The sequence below is a fragment of the Amphiura filiformis genome, chromosome 12, assembly GCF_039555335.1.
Source record: "Amphiura filiformis chromosome 12, Afil_fr2py, whole genome shotgun sequence".
In the NCBI taxonomy this organism is placed as follows: domain Eukaryota; kingdom Metazoa; phylum Echinodermata; class Ophiuroidea; order Amphilepidida; family Amphiuridae; genus Amphiura; species Amphiura filiformis.
Genome location: NC_092639.1, coordinates 60,072,584 through 60,088,208, shown reverse-complemented (window position 1 = coordinate 60,088,208; position 15,625 = coordinate 60,072,584). Strand labels below are relative to the sequence as shown.

Genomic DNA, 15,625 nt, shown 5'->3' with positions numbered 1-15,625 from the left:
TGGGAAATAAAGATTTTGTGTGTGCGCGTTGAATCAACTGATCATAACTTTGCATCCATATGGGCTACAGACATGGTTATGAGCTCTTTTGAAAGATTATTAATTCTGCTAATTGTTTTTAATCATTTTGAACTCTTTATGATTGGTTTAGTCTATAAAATGCAAACTTTTATGTACAAAACTACCCGTTTTCATATTAAACACTGTAGTAAGCAATGCGGATGTCTTCAAAAATCTAAAAGTTGCTGTAAATTTTTAATTATTTATCCTATCATAGTCAAAGTTTACATTTTCTGAGAGGAAATTTGATGAGGAATCTAAATATGAACTTTTTTGTATGGGTTAGGGGTGAAATGTTTCAGTTCAAAATATGTTGAATTGTAAAAAAAAATTGAACATATTTTGGGACACCCTGTATTCCGAGATTACCAAACAGCTGTGATTTTTTTTTCTTCCAAAGTCAGTAGGCTCCCCCTAACCTGTAACCAAATCAATGTTGTTTACTTTCAGTTTATAACGGCAAGTTAGTAATAAGCAATGCATTAAGTGACCCATTTTTTATTTGGATTTTTTTATTCCACCCTGTATAACTTCAAGGTCACCCTGTACAATTAGTTGAATGAAATGTGTATATTTAAATTGCTTTTGCCTTCTGCTTTCCAAAAATGTATACTTTTGCTTGTTTAGGGTTGATAGTTGTGGAGATATTCTAATTTGAAACTTGCTGGTGTGAAAATTTATAATATTTGTGATGTAACGCTAAGGGTGGCGAGTTCAAAACACATGGCCAATACTTCTGTACAGTGCACTATTGGTGGTGCACCTGCTAATTCCGACCCATCCTTTCAAGTACTTCGTACAGGTTGCCTCCAGGTTCTCGATGTAGGTTTTTGGAAGATTGTATATAGTGAACTCCCATGTCATTTTGGAGATAATCATATGATTGTATATCCACATTTTCATGATTCCATTCAGGTGACTTTTATCAGTAGTTTTCAGCATGGCTGACAGTTTCTGATTAATCATTCGTCTGATGCCATCATCCTTTAGATCTTCATAGATGAGCTTTCCTAGGAATTGCATGGGCTGGTTTTGAATATAGGTGATCATCTGTCCGTCTATTTGTAGCTGAGGATTATAAGCTACGTATTGGGTCTTGTGGCCATTCAACTTCTGTTCTGCGTTTGGAATTACTTTCTTCATCGCATGAGATCTGCATTTGGATGTTTTGGCCTTCATAGTTCTTGTCCAGTTGATGAAGTTGTGGACATTGTTAATAAGTTGCTGGCAACTTTATGGGCTTCTTGCTACAAGGGTCAGATCATCTGTATATGCCTTGGCTGACTATGTAAGGTCTGAGCGGTATCCAAGATGGCTGGATTGGTCGAAAAGATCCACAGATCGAAGACTGCTAGGAATAAGATGCAAGATAATGGGCATCCCTGGAAGACACCAGTACAACATTTAATCCAGTCTGTGGTCCAATCTTCAGTTTCCACTCTGATGAAAAGCTTATCGTAATAATTGAAGATGATCTTTCTAATGTGTTTTGGCAGATGGTACCATTCCAAGGCAAACTGTATAAGATGGTGTGGTACAGTGCCATATGCATTTTGCAAATCTAGCCAGGTTGTAAGAATTGGCTTGCCGTTCCTTTTGGCATCTTGGAGGATTTCAGTGAGTGCCTCTGTGTGTTCTACACATCCTGATATCTTCTCCATAAAACCTTTCTGAACAGCATTGTCAATATATTTGTTCTCTATCAGGTACTCGGATGTCCTCTGAGCAAGAATACCCATTTAAAGGTTGCCACTGGAATTCTTTAAAGTGATAGATCTGAAGCATAATGGATCATTGGTATTCTCTTCCTTGGAGATAAGGATGGTTTTACCCATTCTCCATGTAGTGGGTATTGATGTGCTTCTCCAGATATCACAGACAACTTCATGAAGCAGTCCAGTTATTCTTGGACATTTCTTCCATACTAGATAGGGATACGGTTAGTTCCAGGAGCACTGGCATTTCTACGTGTTTGAAGATAGGCATTGAACTCTGACAGGCTTGGTGGTTTTGGTCTTGAATTGTGCTGTTGGTTTTGGTGGTCTTTTCATGCCCTTCATAGGATGGTATTTGTATTCTCGCCTTTTGTCGTTGTTGACATCTTTGAAGTATTTCTCAGCAGCTATTTTATTGAAGGATGGGGTTCTGTGTTGCTTTTCATTAAGCAATCATTTTGCATATTGGTAAGGGTTTTGTCGAAATTGTTGTTGTGCTTTGCTTGTTGATTTCTTCTCTTGAAGTTTTAGCTCCAACTTTTTGACCTTGTTGTGTAACATGCCAGCTTGAGAAAGTCCTTCTTGAGATTTGCAAGCAGCTTTTGTCTTGTCCCCGTCTTTGAGGGCTATTTTGTATTGGTGTTTAGCTTCCTTTTTCAGGCGTCTGAGTTTTCTTTGTTGTCTTGAGGCATGCTGTTTTTTGCCAGACATTTTAGATGTGACTAGTTTAACACCAAAATAGTCTACAGACAATATTGTTCTCTAAGTAGGTTAGTTGCTCATCAGGACTACCCCCTATTTCTGTGGGTAGTTCTTCGTATAGTGTTTCATCAAAGGCTTTCCAGACTTGTCAGATGGTTTCGGTAGATTTATGTATTCCTTAACAAGAAGCTTAAACTATAAATTAGCCACCGATAGAGGGCGTTGCTTGAAGAATGAAGGCAATTATGGGGTAAACGTTTTAAAAAGTAGTTTTATGGTGTCAAGGTCACTGGAGACTACTGGGCTTTCTTGCACTGCGGGGTCCTTCTATATAGGAACTCTCTTGGAGTGTTTAGTTGCCGTATGGGAGTCTCCGGCTTCGGACCTGCCGGCCCTGCGGCCTTGATGTTTTATATTGATACTGGGCCCAAATGTGAGGACATCGAAATTGTACTCACATTTTTTTACTGTCCTGACATTGTACATGTAGGGTCTAGTGTAGAACTGGGGTATAGAATAATGGCCTCACTTTTATGTGGTTTACAATACATACAAACATACATAATAGGCCTAATAATCATAACATTTTCTTTCACTATGTTTGAAAAAATCATATTAATTATCAAGAGTTGTAGTTTCGGAAATACTAAAAATAGCATTGCCGAATTCAATTAAAAATTAATCATAATTAAAAAAAGTAAATGAGATATTTCAATTTTTCTTTTTGATTTTGAAAGCATTAGTCAAGTTAGGGGCCATTCACAAACACTTGTTAGGGGAGGCCTGATGCAAAAAAAAAAATCAAAATTTTTCGGCCCCCATACATACACTGGGCTTTTATATTGCGCCATTTCATTTAGACCACAGCGCATTAATAATACAACAACAACATAATATTTACAAGCAAAAACAATTATCAACAATCTGAGTGTCACTATTGAAAGAGATGTGTTTTGAGACCTTTTTTCGGTTACTGATGGGTAATTTATTCCATAAACCTGGTGCTGCGAGCGAAAAACATTTATCAGCGGCAGAGTTGAGAGATTTGTGAGAAAATGTGGGCTCTGTGAGACGTGTGATATCAGATATCAGAAATTTCAGCCCCCCCCCTCTTTTTTTTCTAACATGAAAATTATGGGTCAACCCCACCCCATAGAAAAGGATATAATTTATTAAAAACTCAATTTTCCCGGAACAATTTGTGGTCAATTTTTTTTCAAAACTTTTAAGGCCCCACCCCATTTTGCATAAGCCCCCCTTCCCGTAACAAGTGTTTGTGAACGGTCCCTTAGGCCTACATAAACTACTCCCCATTCCAGAAAAATACAGCACTAATTTTTTGGGATTAAACAAATATTACCAAGTTCTACCAAATGAAACATAACTCAATAATCATTCATTTACTCCTAACTGGAGATAAAAGAAAAAGTTCACTATTTTACTGATTTCTTGAAAAAAGAGTCAAAAACATGCCTTTTCGGCATGTTTTCTGACAATCGAGTCACAAAATCACCGACTTGGAACAAGTCTAAACATTCAAAATCTTGATTAGGCTATTAGCCTATGTCAAAAGTTTGCTGTAATTTTCACTTTTGTGTTTCTTTAATTAAATGGTTGGTTATAATGAAACATGTCTTTTCTAAAATTTAGAATGCATAAACTGAAATTAGTCTTAGTACAAGTCTTTGGGCTTGATTGTCACTACATATGAAAAACACCTTAAAATGCATGTTTTGGTCCTTATTTCAAAACTATTGGCTAAATATTAAAATTTGACTTAATTATTGTTAGTTAGAACTAACTAAAGGATTAGCATTTAGCTATATCTCATTAATAGCAAAACAGGACAATATTTTTTCTAAACAAAAAAAAAATTAGTTTTGTATTTTTCTGGAATAGGGAGTAGGCCTAGTGCAAAAAATGGGCTTGAATTTGATGTTGATAGCTTTTGATTGCAAATGTGGTTTCTAGAAAAAACTAGAAAATGAGTTAATTTATTTAGTTTTAAAAGCGTTACATCCACAAAAGGCGCGATATAAACGAAATAGTAAAATAAATAGGAAAGCTTGAAAATTGTACCAAACCTAGTTTCTAGGCCTATTCATCAACACTTTTAATATTCAAAACCAAAATGACTGAATCTTACACAAGTCAAAAAGTCCAGATGTAGGCTAAAGCCCGCCCGCCCGGGATGTAAAGACTTTTGCAACTAGCTCTTCTTTATGTTAAACTTCATGAAAGCTTAAACAATTTCAGATATTGGTGTGTTTTTTTACCCCTTCACCTTCAGGAAAAAGCTTAGGCCTAAAGAAAACCCTGCTGCCAGCCTTACCACTTCAGCCCATAAAATTTTGCATGAATATTTTTGTGCACTTCATTCTATCATGCGCGGTATCGATATGATGATTCACGGCTTATCGATACGCTCATCTCTAGACACCCCAGCTGAATGAAAAATGACAGCACAGATTACCATGGAATAAGTATATAGAGCACGATTACAACATGCAGTGACATGAATAAATAAGTGGTAAAAACAAATTTAAAACGTATGTTTCTGCGAATTAATTAAGGAATCGAAGAGCGATTTCTAAAACCAGAGAGAAGAGGGAATTTCGTCCTTTATTTTGCCTGGAAAGGTGATGTAATCAAGCGGTATTCTTGACGATCATCTGTCGGCGAGAGGTAAGCTTAAAATTTTATGAAATTTCCTTATCATACGACACGATTGTTTACAAATATTAAACATCGAAATGAATAACGATCTATATTTAGAAAACATGTGTGCACCATGAAGTGCAATTTGTAGTCAATAAGCTATGTGAGACAAAAAACAAAACAAACCCCAACAACAAACAAACACAGCTCGACCAGTTCTGTCTAAAATTTATTTGTTTAAACTTGGACGTCAAGTCTAAAATTTATTTTTTTAAACTTAGTCATTTGGTTGGTTGGCGATGGCAATCCTGACTTTATAGAACACCCTCGCTATATATCATGATCTGATGATTGATAGGCCTATATAAGGACTAAATTTTTACTTACGTGCATTAAGGGATCTAAAATGAGCGTTCATTGCGTTTCGACAGTATTTTTTGTGGGACATGAGAGCACCTCAGACCTATCGAATTGCATTCTGAATCTGAAGCATGTCTTTCTGATATCAAATAATTTTCATTTTTGACAATCGGATTAATACAAATTTTATGACAAATTATAAAAATTTGATATTTTTCAAATTTTTGATATATAACAGTCCTCGAAGTAAATTATATAAATCTAATGATATATTCTTAAAGTGTATGTAGCAGGGAGGAAAAGCCGACGGTCAATTGAAAATTTTGACCTTTCATATTGAAGATATGGATTTTTTCCCAAAAGACCTAATTTGTTTTGGTGTTTTGGGAAAAAAATCCATATCTTCAATATTAAAGGTCAAAATGTTCAATTGATCGTCGGCTTTTCATCCCACCTACATACACTTTAAGTATCAATCATCAGATTTATAAAGTTTACTTCAAGTTCAAGTACTGTTTAAAATATCAAAAATATCAATTTTTAATGATTTGCCATAAAATGTGTAGGCCCTACCGTATTAAATTGTGAATTTCAAAAATCAAAATTATTTGATATCAGAATGACATTCTTCGTATTCAGAATGCAATTCGATATGTCTGATGTGCTCTAATGTCCCAAAATAAATACTGTCCAAACGCTCATACCCCAGCCCTTAAGGTGTTTTTTTTTTTTTTTTGCATTCATTACCGGTTAAACAGTTGCCGAACACTTTGGAGTCACATGAATGTATTGGAAGGAGAGCAGGGCTAGTTCAAATTCAAGTAGAATATTTCTCAACGTCTTATAGGGCCAAGCGAGAAGTGGGGCGCTGCGTGAAGCGATGACAATCAAGGTCTTAGCTAGCCACCCGTCTGGCCGTCATTTTAGACGGCCAGTTTGCTCATGGGACGGGCAAAATTAATGCCTTTGACAGATGCTATATCATAAATTGTATGTTTTGAAAAGCTAATTGCCCTTTTTAGTAGACCCAAATTGTAGAACAAGGCCATATCACTGATATCAGTACATATTTGAACTCTTTGAACCCCCCAATGGGCTTTTTATGTCTGGTAAATATTTTAAAGGTCAAATTAGGACAGGCAAATTTATTCAAATGACGGGCAACACTCAATTTCTAGCTAAGACCCTGATGACAATGCTATGTTGAGTGTGGAGTATTGTAATGATTTGTGACTTCTTTCTTGAATTGCTTAGTTGACTTGATGATTTTGTTGAGGAGTTGATTCCAGTCCTTTAAATAGTTTTTGGAAAATAGGAATGTACCCAGCAGTCTTGGGTTCCAGTTGGTCGTTGGTAGGCTTTACTGTGATGTTGTTTGGTATGGCGGTTAACCGGCTGAAACGTTCTTTCAGGGATGGCAGCCTGTCCATTGGCGATCTTATGCATCATGGTGACCCTTGCTACTTTCCTCCGCTGTTCGAGAGAATCCCAACCCAATGTTGAGATCATGCTACTTGGACTACTCTCTCTGCTGTATAATCATTTTTCACAAACCGTGCTGCTCTTCTCTGAACAGACTCAATTGTCTTTATTTGCTCCAAAACGTGTGTGTCCCAAACAATGGAGGAGTATTCCAATAGCGGGCTGACCAGGGTAGTGTAGGGGCCTATACATGCGGTGGCCTTCAGGTCTTGGGGGCATGACACAAGGTTTCTTCGTATGAAACCCAAGGACCTGTTAGTTTTGGCTGTGATGTTGTTTTTATGTTTGGCCCACTTAAGATCATGTGTGATCTCTACCCCAAGGCCCAAGGTAGGTGTGGCTTTTTGTTTCTTGCAAAAATTAGAGTCTCCCAGTGTGTATTCTATCTCTATGGGTTTCTTTTTGTGTGATTCTTACCAAGAAGCACTTTGCAGCGTTGAATGACATTTGCCACGTGTGCTGCCATTTGGAGATCATGTTGTAGCTTAACTGTGTCAGAGAGGTGGATGCTATATTACGGTAGACTACACAGTCGTCCGCAAAAAAGCGCATGGAGGATCAATATGTTGTCCGGTAGGTCATTCAAGTATAATTAAAACCAGTAATGGACCTACCACTATCTCTTGTGGGACTCCAGATTGTACTTTCACCTAGTCTGAGTACTCACCACCTAAAACCACACGCTGTTTGCGGTGTGTTAATCCATGTTAATCCATTTTTAATCCATGAATGGATGTTACCAGTGATGCCATAGTTCTGGAGTTTTAGTAAAAGTCTGTCATGTGGAACGCAATCAAATGCTTTACTAAAATCCATTACTATGAGATCTGTTTGTTGTTTGTTTTGAAGAGACAGGGCAAGATCATGAACAGTTTGAATGAGCTGGGTTTCGCAGAAATGATTTGCTCTAAATCCATGTTGCTTATAAATCTGTTATGTGGTGGGTTTCAAGATGAGTCATAATGTGTGAATGCAAAATATGTTCAAATATCTGTGAGATGATGGATGTGAGGGATACCGGGCGGTAGTTCCTGGGTAATGTTCAATCCCCTTTTTTATATATTGGCGATATGATTTCTGATTATTTAACAACTTTACTATACCTGCTGTGCTAAAGTTGATTTGAGGAATGTTTGGATACAACGCCTTGAGCGTTGTCAGTGAGGGATTGAGAGGGCGCTCTTTGGTGAAAACCGACTCAAATTGGGTATTACGAACTTCAGTTTTCTGAATATTTTCAGAAACAAGGTTGTGTTCCAATACCTGTGGTTGGCCCCACTTCTTAGAGTGGAAATTCCAGTATTGTCTTTTTTTCATTATTTATATAGCTCTAGAATTGCTTAGATGATTCTAAGCAAGTTCCTTTGATGTACTCCCAGTATGCTTTCTTTGTTGCAGTTTTTACCATTTTTCTCTGTTTTTTAAAGTTTTCCCAATCTTCAGTCAGATTGGACTTTCGTGCCTTGTTATAGGCGCGCTTTTTTCTCCGCAGCAGGCGCTTTATGCGCAGAGATATCCAGGGAGATTGGTGTTTTTTACCAACCATTTTGCTCGGTATGTGTGCATCCATAGATGCATGTATTCCATCTTTGAATGAATTTCCACAGGTCTTCCACTGATGAAGAGGTAGTATTTGCCGTATCAGTTATATTTTCACAAAGAGTTTTTATCTCCTGTTTGAGTCCTTCAAGATCTATTTTTTTATAAAGGTGAATTTTCCTTTTCTTTTGTTTTTCAACACTTGGTTTTGTTTCCATGTCTATTATTAAGGAATAGTATTAACGGAATCCCATCATGGTCACTAATGCCGGGTGTTACTGTTAGAATACTCCGGCTAACCAATGATAGGTGAGAAGTCAAGAACAGGTCAAGTATGTTACCCTTTCTAGTGGATTCTGTTACCATCTGTTCAAACGAGAAGTCACAGACTATATCAAGAAGCTGACGAGACAGAGTTTGTTTCTTACAACCCTGGGCTGGCGATAGGGACGGCCAGTTAATCTCACCGAGATTAAAATACTAAGTATAAATTAGCCTTATTTAGGAAATTTTCAAATTATGGTCAGGGGCGTAGCAAGCGGGGGGACAGTCACAGGGTGGATGATAGCTTCATGGCAGAAATCGCCATGGTAGGTTGAATCCACAGCCACACATGGCCATTTTGTTCCGACCTGTTTAATAGTTTTGAGATGCATAATGAGCTGAGGGACATCCGACTAAGGCTACTGACAATACATATAGCCTGGTAATTGACCTCTCTGTGTGTGAGTGAGCATATATAAACCATGAGGTCATCTGCTCCACAAATCTTAAATTTACACACCCAATTTTTTGAATTTACACACCCAAACCTTCAAATCCTGCCTACGACCCTGGGCCACCCCCACAGACCCCTACATGTACCAGTGTATGAAAATGTCATGAATGTTATTATTTTATCAATTCTTTTCTGACTACTATCCAGGACTTCAGAAACACAAGTTAACCAGGAGTAACACCAACCGTTGACCATCACAGACTCATCAGTTCCTCCACCATGGCAACAGGAGGAAGAACATCCACAGAAACCTTGACTCCAGATACGGAGGACAATGTGATAGAGCACACAGAAGAAATAGTGCGTAGTTTCATGTACCAGAGACTACAGATGGACATGCAGCATGAGAGGAGTGATATAGCAATAAGTACACCTAGGCTACCAGAATTCCAAGTTAATACTTCACCATTGAGGTAAATTAATTTACATTAAAAGCTGGTGACAGTGTACTATGCCAGGATGCTGTGATAACTTCTTTAGCCTGTAATGTACAAATGATGCCAAAATAATCAATTTTACTTAGTTAAAAATGTTTGTAGTTATACTTTAAAAATTCAAAGTTTAGACCCTTCCAGAATAGAAGTCGTTACTCTGAGTTTCGCGCCTAAAGGTGATCGTCAGACGACAGGGTGGAGAAAATTTGGCTGGACAATCATCTCTTTGGAATGGAAGAATTTACATTCTAAGGTTTCAACAGTCAAACTATTCCAGAGTCAGCCTGTACTATCAGAGTAACAACTTTTATTCTGGAAGGTCTAAACTTTGAATTTGTATATGCTCTCTCTTTTTGGCATTGAGCACTCTATTCAAAAGGTAGTCTACTCTTAACTATGAATATATGTTGTAAATACTTTAATGTATATTAGTATCCAGTTGGTTCGGGCAGGCATACGCTTGGGTCCTAATGGGACCAGGCTCATGCAAAATGCTCAAGCCAAGCTGAAAAGCTGTATGTAGAAAAAAGAATCAGAATTGAAGAAAAAGTGCAAGGAAAAGAAAGTCCACTCGCAACAAATCAAGACTATGATTTTGCTCTTAGCTCTTGGGTTGAAAAATAAGGAATTGGGAATTCTAACTTCCATGCCCCGATACAAAGGCTATTCGGATATCAGATATTTGCCATTAATACTGACATGGGGCAGAGATATCGGGACAGAAAGTGTTATTATTTTTTTTTTTTTTAATTTATTTATTTTAATTAATTTTTTTAAATTTTATTTTTTTAGTTAGGGTCGGGCCTAATTTTAGGGTAGGTTGGGTTACGCCAATCAAACAATTTTTTTTTAGGCCTTATGCTGAGAATGCTTGGTCCCATCATTGCCAGATAAGAGAGATTGGACTGTATTTTATCAGGGTACAGAAAATTAACATACGTACCACTTCTGTATTGTATGATGACCAATGGTGCCTTTATCATGCAAGTAACCTCTCTCTACATAAATATTTTATTTTTACAGTTCAACATCACAAGTAGGTAGACGACTAGCAGAAATAGGTGACCAGATAAATGACCGATATGAAGGAGAATTCAGGTCTATGATTCAACATTTACATATTACACCATCAACAGCATACCAAGCATTTGCTGGAGTAGCTAGAAAGTAAGTATGGTACATATGTCTATGTGTTGGTGGGCGAATAAGGATTGCACAGCTAAGTGGTAGTATCACTTTGACTAGGTGATACAAGTAATGAGATAAACCAGCATGGAACTCGCACAGTGCTCCAATGACAGTAAACTTCACACTTTATAAGAAATTTGTTATCTTTGCATTGCATATAAACCTAGAGCTATAACAAATTAATTGGTTGGGCCAAGTTAGAACTGCCAATATTATTATTAATCATGTGTTCTTTTATCATTACAGATTATTCACACAAGGAATCAACTGGGGAAGAATTGCAGCCCTACTCATGTTTGGTTACAGAATCGCTTTAGATGTATCCACGGGAGTAGGGGAATTCTTAAATAAAATTGTGCAAGCTTTAGTCAGGTTTATTGTAGGAGAGAAAATTGCAAGTTGGATTGCTGAGCAAGGAGGATGGGTAAGAAAACAGCATCTTAGTTATTTTTTAATCAAAATACCACTATTTTAAAGTTAAATAGTTAAATAATACTTGTTCCCACTATCATAATATATTACAGGAGAAACTGTGGAAAAGCCTATAATGGAGTCACTCGTATTTCAACTTGTTCCATCTGTATACAAAAAGAGAAAATCAATTAGAAATTATAATATTATGTGGTCAGGCAAGATACTTAATTATCTCACTTTGGATATCCAAAATTATCACAAGCTTCAAAATTGGCATCTAATGGACGTACTTCACACAAATTTTCACCCAAGTTTTATTGAAATTGACAAAGTTTTTAAAACTTTCCCAAATTTTTGGCAAATTTTTTTGGCTAGTTTTCAGGGGAAAAGTGGGAAATCGTTGAAAATGACCCAAATTGACCTAGAAAAAGGGGTCATTGATATATCAATAGACCCATGTTTGCAGCACATCCCCATATGGTCATTTGTACAGAGTCCCACCCCCACAGGATTCACTAATAATCATTTTCATATTTTGTCCACAGAGATCTATATTAACGTACCAATTCCAAACCTACAGCTGGGTATCGGTAGGAGTAGTGGCTGCTCTGGCTACAGTTACAGTATTGGCAATCTACTACAATAGAAGATAGTTTTTTGAACAATAATTTCTGCAATCCAAGAATATAATCTTGCAAACTTTTTATTACCTTCTGGACTTATCCATACATGTATGTGTAGGCCCATCCTTGTTGTTATCATCGGCGCATCCAGCTGAGACGCCAGCAAGTAAACATTTCCTTCAAGAATTGCTGTAGTCACTGACAAGGTTTGTCCAAATATTATATGACTCTTGACTGCAAGAAAGTCGCCAGTGCATATTACTTAGACTAAATCTATCATCGTCTACACTGCACATGTATTTGTGAAAGACTTCATGGTTCATATTGTGATGGACTCATGAAAATATTCTTGCTCGACTTTGGTTGTGTGCGACTGTCTATCGGCGCCTGTGCAACCATGCTACTGCAGGGGCTCAATTGTGTAGGACTTTGTGTGAATCAATATTGATTCTCACAAACTCATCTGCTGAGAATCAAGTCAGAATTGACTAATCATCATAACATATGTGACCATCCACCACAACTGAGCCCGGATGTCGCCAGTGCCACTATTGAGATATGCTCCATTGAAGTTAACAATAAACAATAGGAAACAAAGGATTTATTGACTGTTTTATTGATTTTTCACTACTTAAATGTCAAGTACTATAGACATGATATACATCATTTTAAAGCTAATTTCAAGCAGAATATTTTGGATGAATATCTCAAAAATGATGATTGGCGACTTCAGGGCTCAGTTGTGCTGGATGGTCACATATACCATGTATAGAATGGATATTTGAGGAGAATCAGTTCTGATTCTCACAAACTATAAATTTAGGAGAATCGTTGTGAGAATCAAATTTGGGCCATGCATTGTGACAGGATCGTGCTCTGAAGTTCTAAAAATTTGTGTTTAAAAACAAACATGGTTGAAAGGTCAATTTAGACACAACTACGCAATCTCCTTTCCCCAGATTCTTAGGAAAAGTGCAACACAAGTTTCTGAAGCATCAACCCAGAAAGTCAATGGAATGAGGGCGGCAGTCTACTTATTACTATGCATGCACTTACGACTTTCTTGCACCAAACTGATGGCCGCTTGATAGAAGGTATGTCGCCCACCCAGTGATATTGTGAGCATCTGTTGAGCTGTATGGTTTACCCAATGATATAGTATAAAAGCTGGAGCAACATGTGCTATGAAAGTTGTATTCTAACCAACAGAGCTGTGTCTATTAAAAAAGCTTTGTATGAACTTGCCTCGTAATATGGATGGACATCTTTAGCAACCCTCTGGTTATTGGTAAAGTTAAGTAGATCAAGAAGTATATTTAAGTATTTGTTTTTAAAAGTATTTGTTTCATCTTCATGAGCCTCTTCATGGTTATACTGATTCCATACATAATAGCACTTTGGAGAATTTGCCAAAAGGCACTAGTACATTTTCTTGTACAGTACAGGCAAGCTATCACAGCATCCTGGCACAGTACACTCATCAGCTTTTAGCATTAATTTCACTGACACTGATGTCTAAGTACAAGTTGCCATTCAAACCTGTACAGAATTAGAGTGCTATTGACTACTGTTTTATATAGTACCAACATATGTGATGTGATTAAGCAAAATCAGTCGGAACTCAGAAATATTAAATTTTCAGTGTCTTATAGGATTGTAAAAAGCATTTACAAAGCTGCATTTTGCAACAAAAAAACCATTGAAATTGAACAACCAGTTCCAAAGATATGAGCAATTAAAGAATTTCCAAAACAACAGGAAACAAAAGGATATATTTCCTTTGCTTGGCTATAGAGGTTATCCGTGTTCTATAAGTTGCATATCCTATCAGCGACTGCTATACCTTGTTTAGGACTTTCAAAAGAAATACCTGCCATGACTGCATTAAAATAGCCCGCCAAAGTCATGTAGGTAACTCCGAGGTCATGCATTGAATTGGTTTGAATGAGGAATACTACAGGAATTAGCGCCTTTTGTTAGAAGTCACACATGAGTAAAGTGGATAACCTCTATATCTTAAAATCAATATTTCCAAGTTCCGACTGATTTTGCTTGATCGCATCACGTAAGTGTTCATGAGTATCTGTAACCTTGTAGCCACAAATGTAGTACTGACTACTTATGTTTAAAACAAGGGCCTGTACTTGTGATCGCACTAAATTTGATTTAAACAAATGCTGTATTTATAGTAAAACATAGAATGACCATTCCCCTTTTTGGGTAAGCATAACAGGCTAGTACCCTAAAGGGCATATCGCACTTGGCAATCACAAGGAGCGTTCATGATGTAACTTCCATTGCATATCAGAAAATCAATTGCCAATATCTGATAGATAAGTCGCAAGCATGCCCTAGTGTCAAGTCGCAAGCAGCTGACTTGAAGGCAACTTTGTCGCTACATCACTGGCCATGACTGAATGCTGGTAGCGATATTGAAAACACCTAGCATTTGATTACTAGCAATTATTGAATCACACACAGCAACTGCTAGTATGATATACCCTTATGTGTTTGATCTGAATGTAAGCAATAGGGGACAATTGGTCAGAATTTCATAGCATTAGTTGTACTTGTTACAACGTTGATTAATTTATTTTACAATGTGGGTAATATCCTTCAAATTATGTGTACAAGAGAAGTATCATGCAGCATGTATAGTGTGATGAACATAATTTGCAGTTCTACTCATGGTGAATGCAGTGCAGGTCACATGAATAAAGACAAGGGGCCATAAGCTTATTATCATTACATGAATTGTGTGAAATTAAATTGCTTTGCTTACTCAAGAACCACTGACCTAAGCTTCATGCAGGGTGTAATCTTTATGTAAAAACAGGGCCAGGCAGCACTGTAAAATTGTTTAGGCCAAGAGTGCAAGAGCAATCAACCCATATAAATGTGCGAAAAACAATATTCCATAGCAGGCCTCAAAATTCAGATTTTCAAGGGCACTCATTACAAGGCCATTGAGCAAAGGCCACTGTGTACTGAAGAATGCTTTGAAATTGAGAGGCACCAAGGCCAAGTGGCAGGCAGTGGAGGCCCCTGTGAATTTTGAGGCCTGTTCTATAGAAAGCACAAGGCTTTGTAAACCTGTTGTATAGTCTGTTACTGACATGTACTCATATACATTGCTTTTAAGCAATATTGTGTTTCTCTTTGCTTTTAAGCAATATTGAAATATTGTTTCTCTCTTGAGTGAAACAATATTTCGCTGTTCAACATGCTGCTGGTTTCATAACATGTAGCCACTGGTGCTTTAACACTGTATACTTTCAGTCATCTGGGATTTGATCAATTAGTAGAAAATTAAATCTGGTCAACCAGAAAAACTCACTTTTTGGTCAGATGGAATCACCTACGTTTCGGCCAAAACCTTTGGCCTTCAGCTGGGTGGATGATTTAGGGTCATCCGAGGTCAATCGATGAGGAAGTTGGTTGATGACCCGATCCCAAAGGATCACAAAGGACTCTGATAAGATCACTGAGCACCAACACTTGCGCCACGCCTGGAAAACGTGTGGTTACAAAGACTGGGCAATTGACAAGGCCCTAAATCGTGGTGAGAAAGACGCTAAACCAACCAGTGAACCCGCCGCGTCTTCTGGTACCAAGACTTTTGTAACCATTCCCTACCATTGGGATGTTTCAGAGAAATTAAAGAGGATCTAC

General features: G+C 37.4%; 2 protein-coding genes across 2 annotated transcripts; one reads left to right on the top strand and one right to left on the bottom strand.

The window, feature by feature from the left end:
• Positions 1-774: 774 nt before the first annotated feature.
• Positions 775-1,239, bottom strand: LOC140166965 (uncharacterized). Its single transcript, XM_072190448.1, has one exon. The coding sequence runs from the start codon at positions 1,237-1,239 to the stop codon at positions 775-777; it is 465 nt and encodes a 154-aa protein (XP_072046549.1).
• A 3,740-nt stretch (positions 1,240-4,979) lies between these two features.
• LOC140166512 (bcl-2 homologous antagonist/killer-like) lies at positions 4,980-15,247 on the top strand. The gene is made up of 5 exons (XM_072189992.1): positions 4,980-5,162; positions 9,442-9,707; positions 10,752-10,895; positions 11,163-11,340; positions 11,876-15,247. The coding sequence occupies exons 2-5, from the start codon at positions 9,514-9,516 to the stop codon at positions 11,981-11,983; spliced, it is 624 nt and encodes a 207-aa protein (XP_072046093.1). The 5' UTR covers positions 4,980-5,162; positions 9,442-9,513; the 3' UTR covers positions 11,984-15,247.
• The last annotated feature ends 378 nt before the right edge of the window (positions 15,248-15,625 follow it).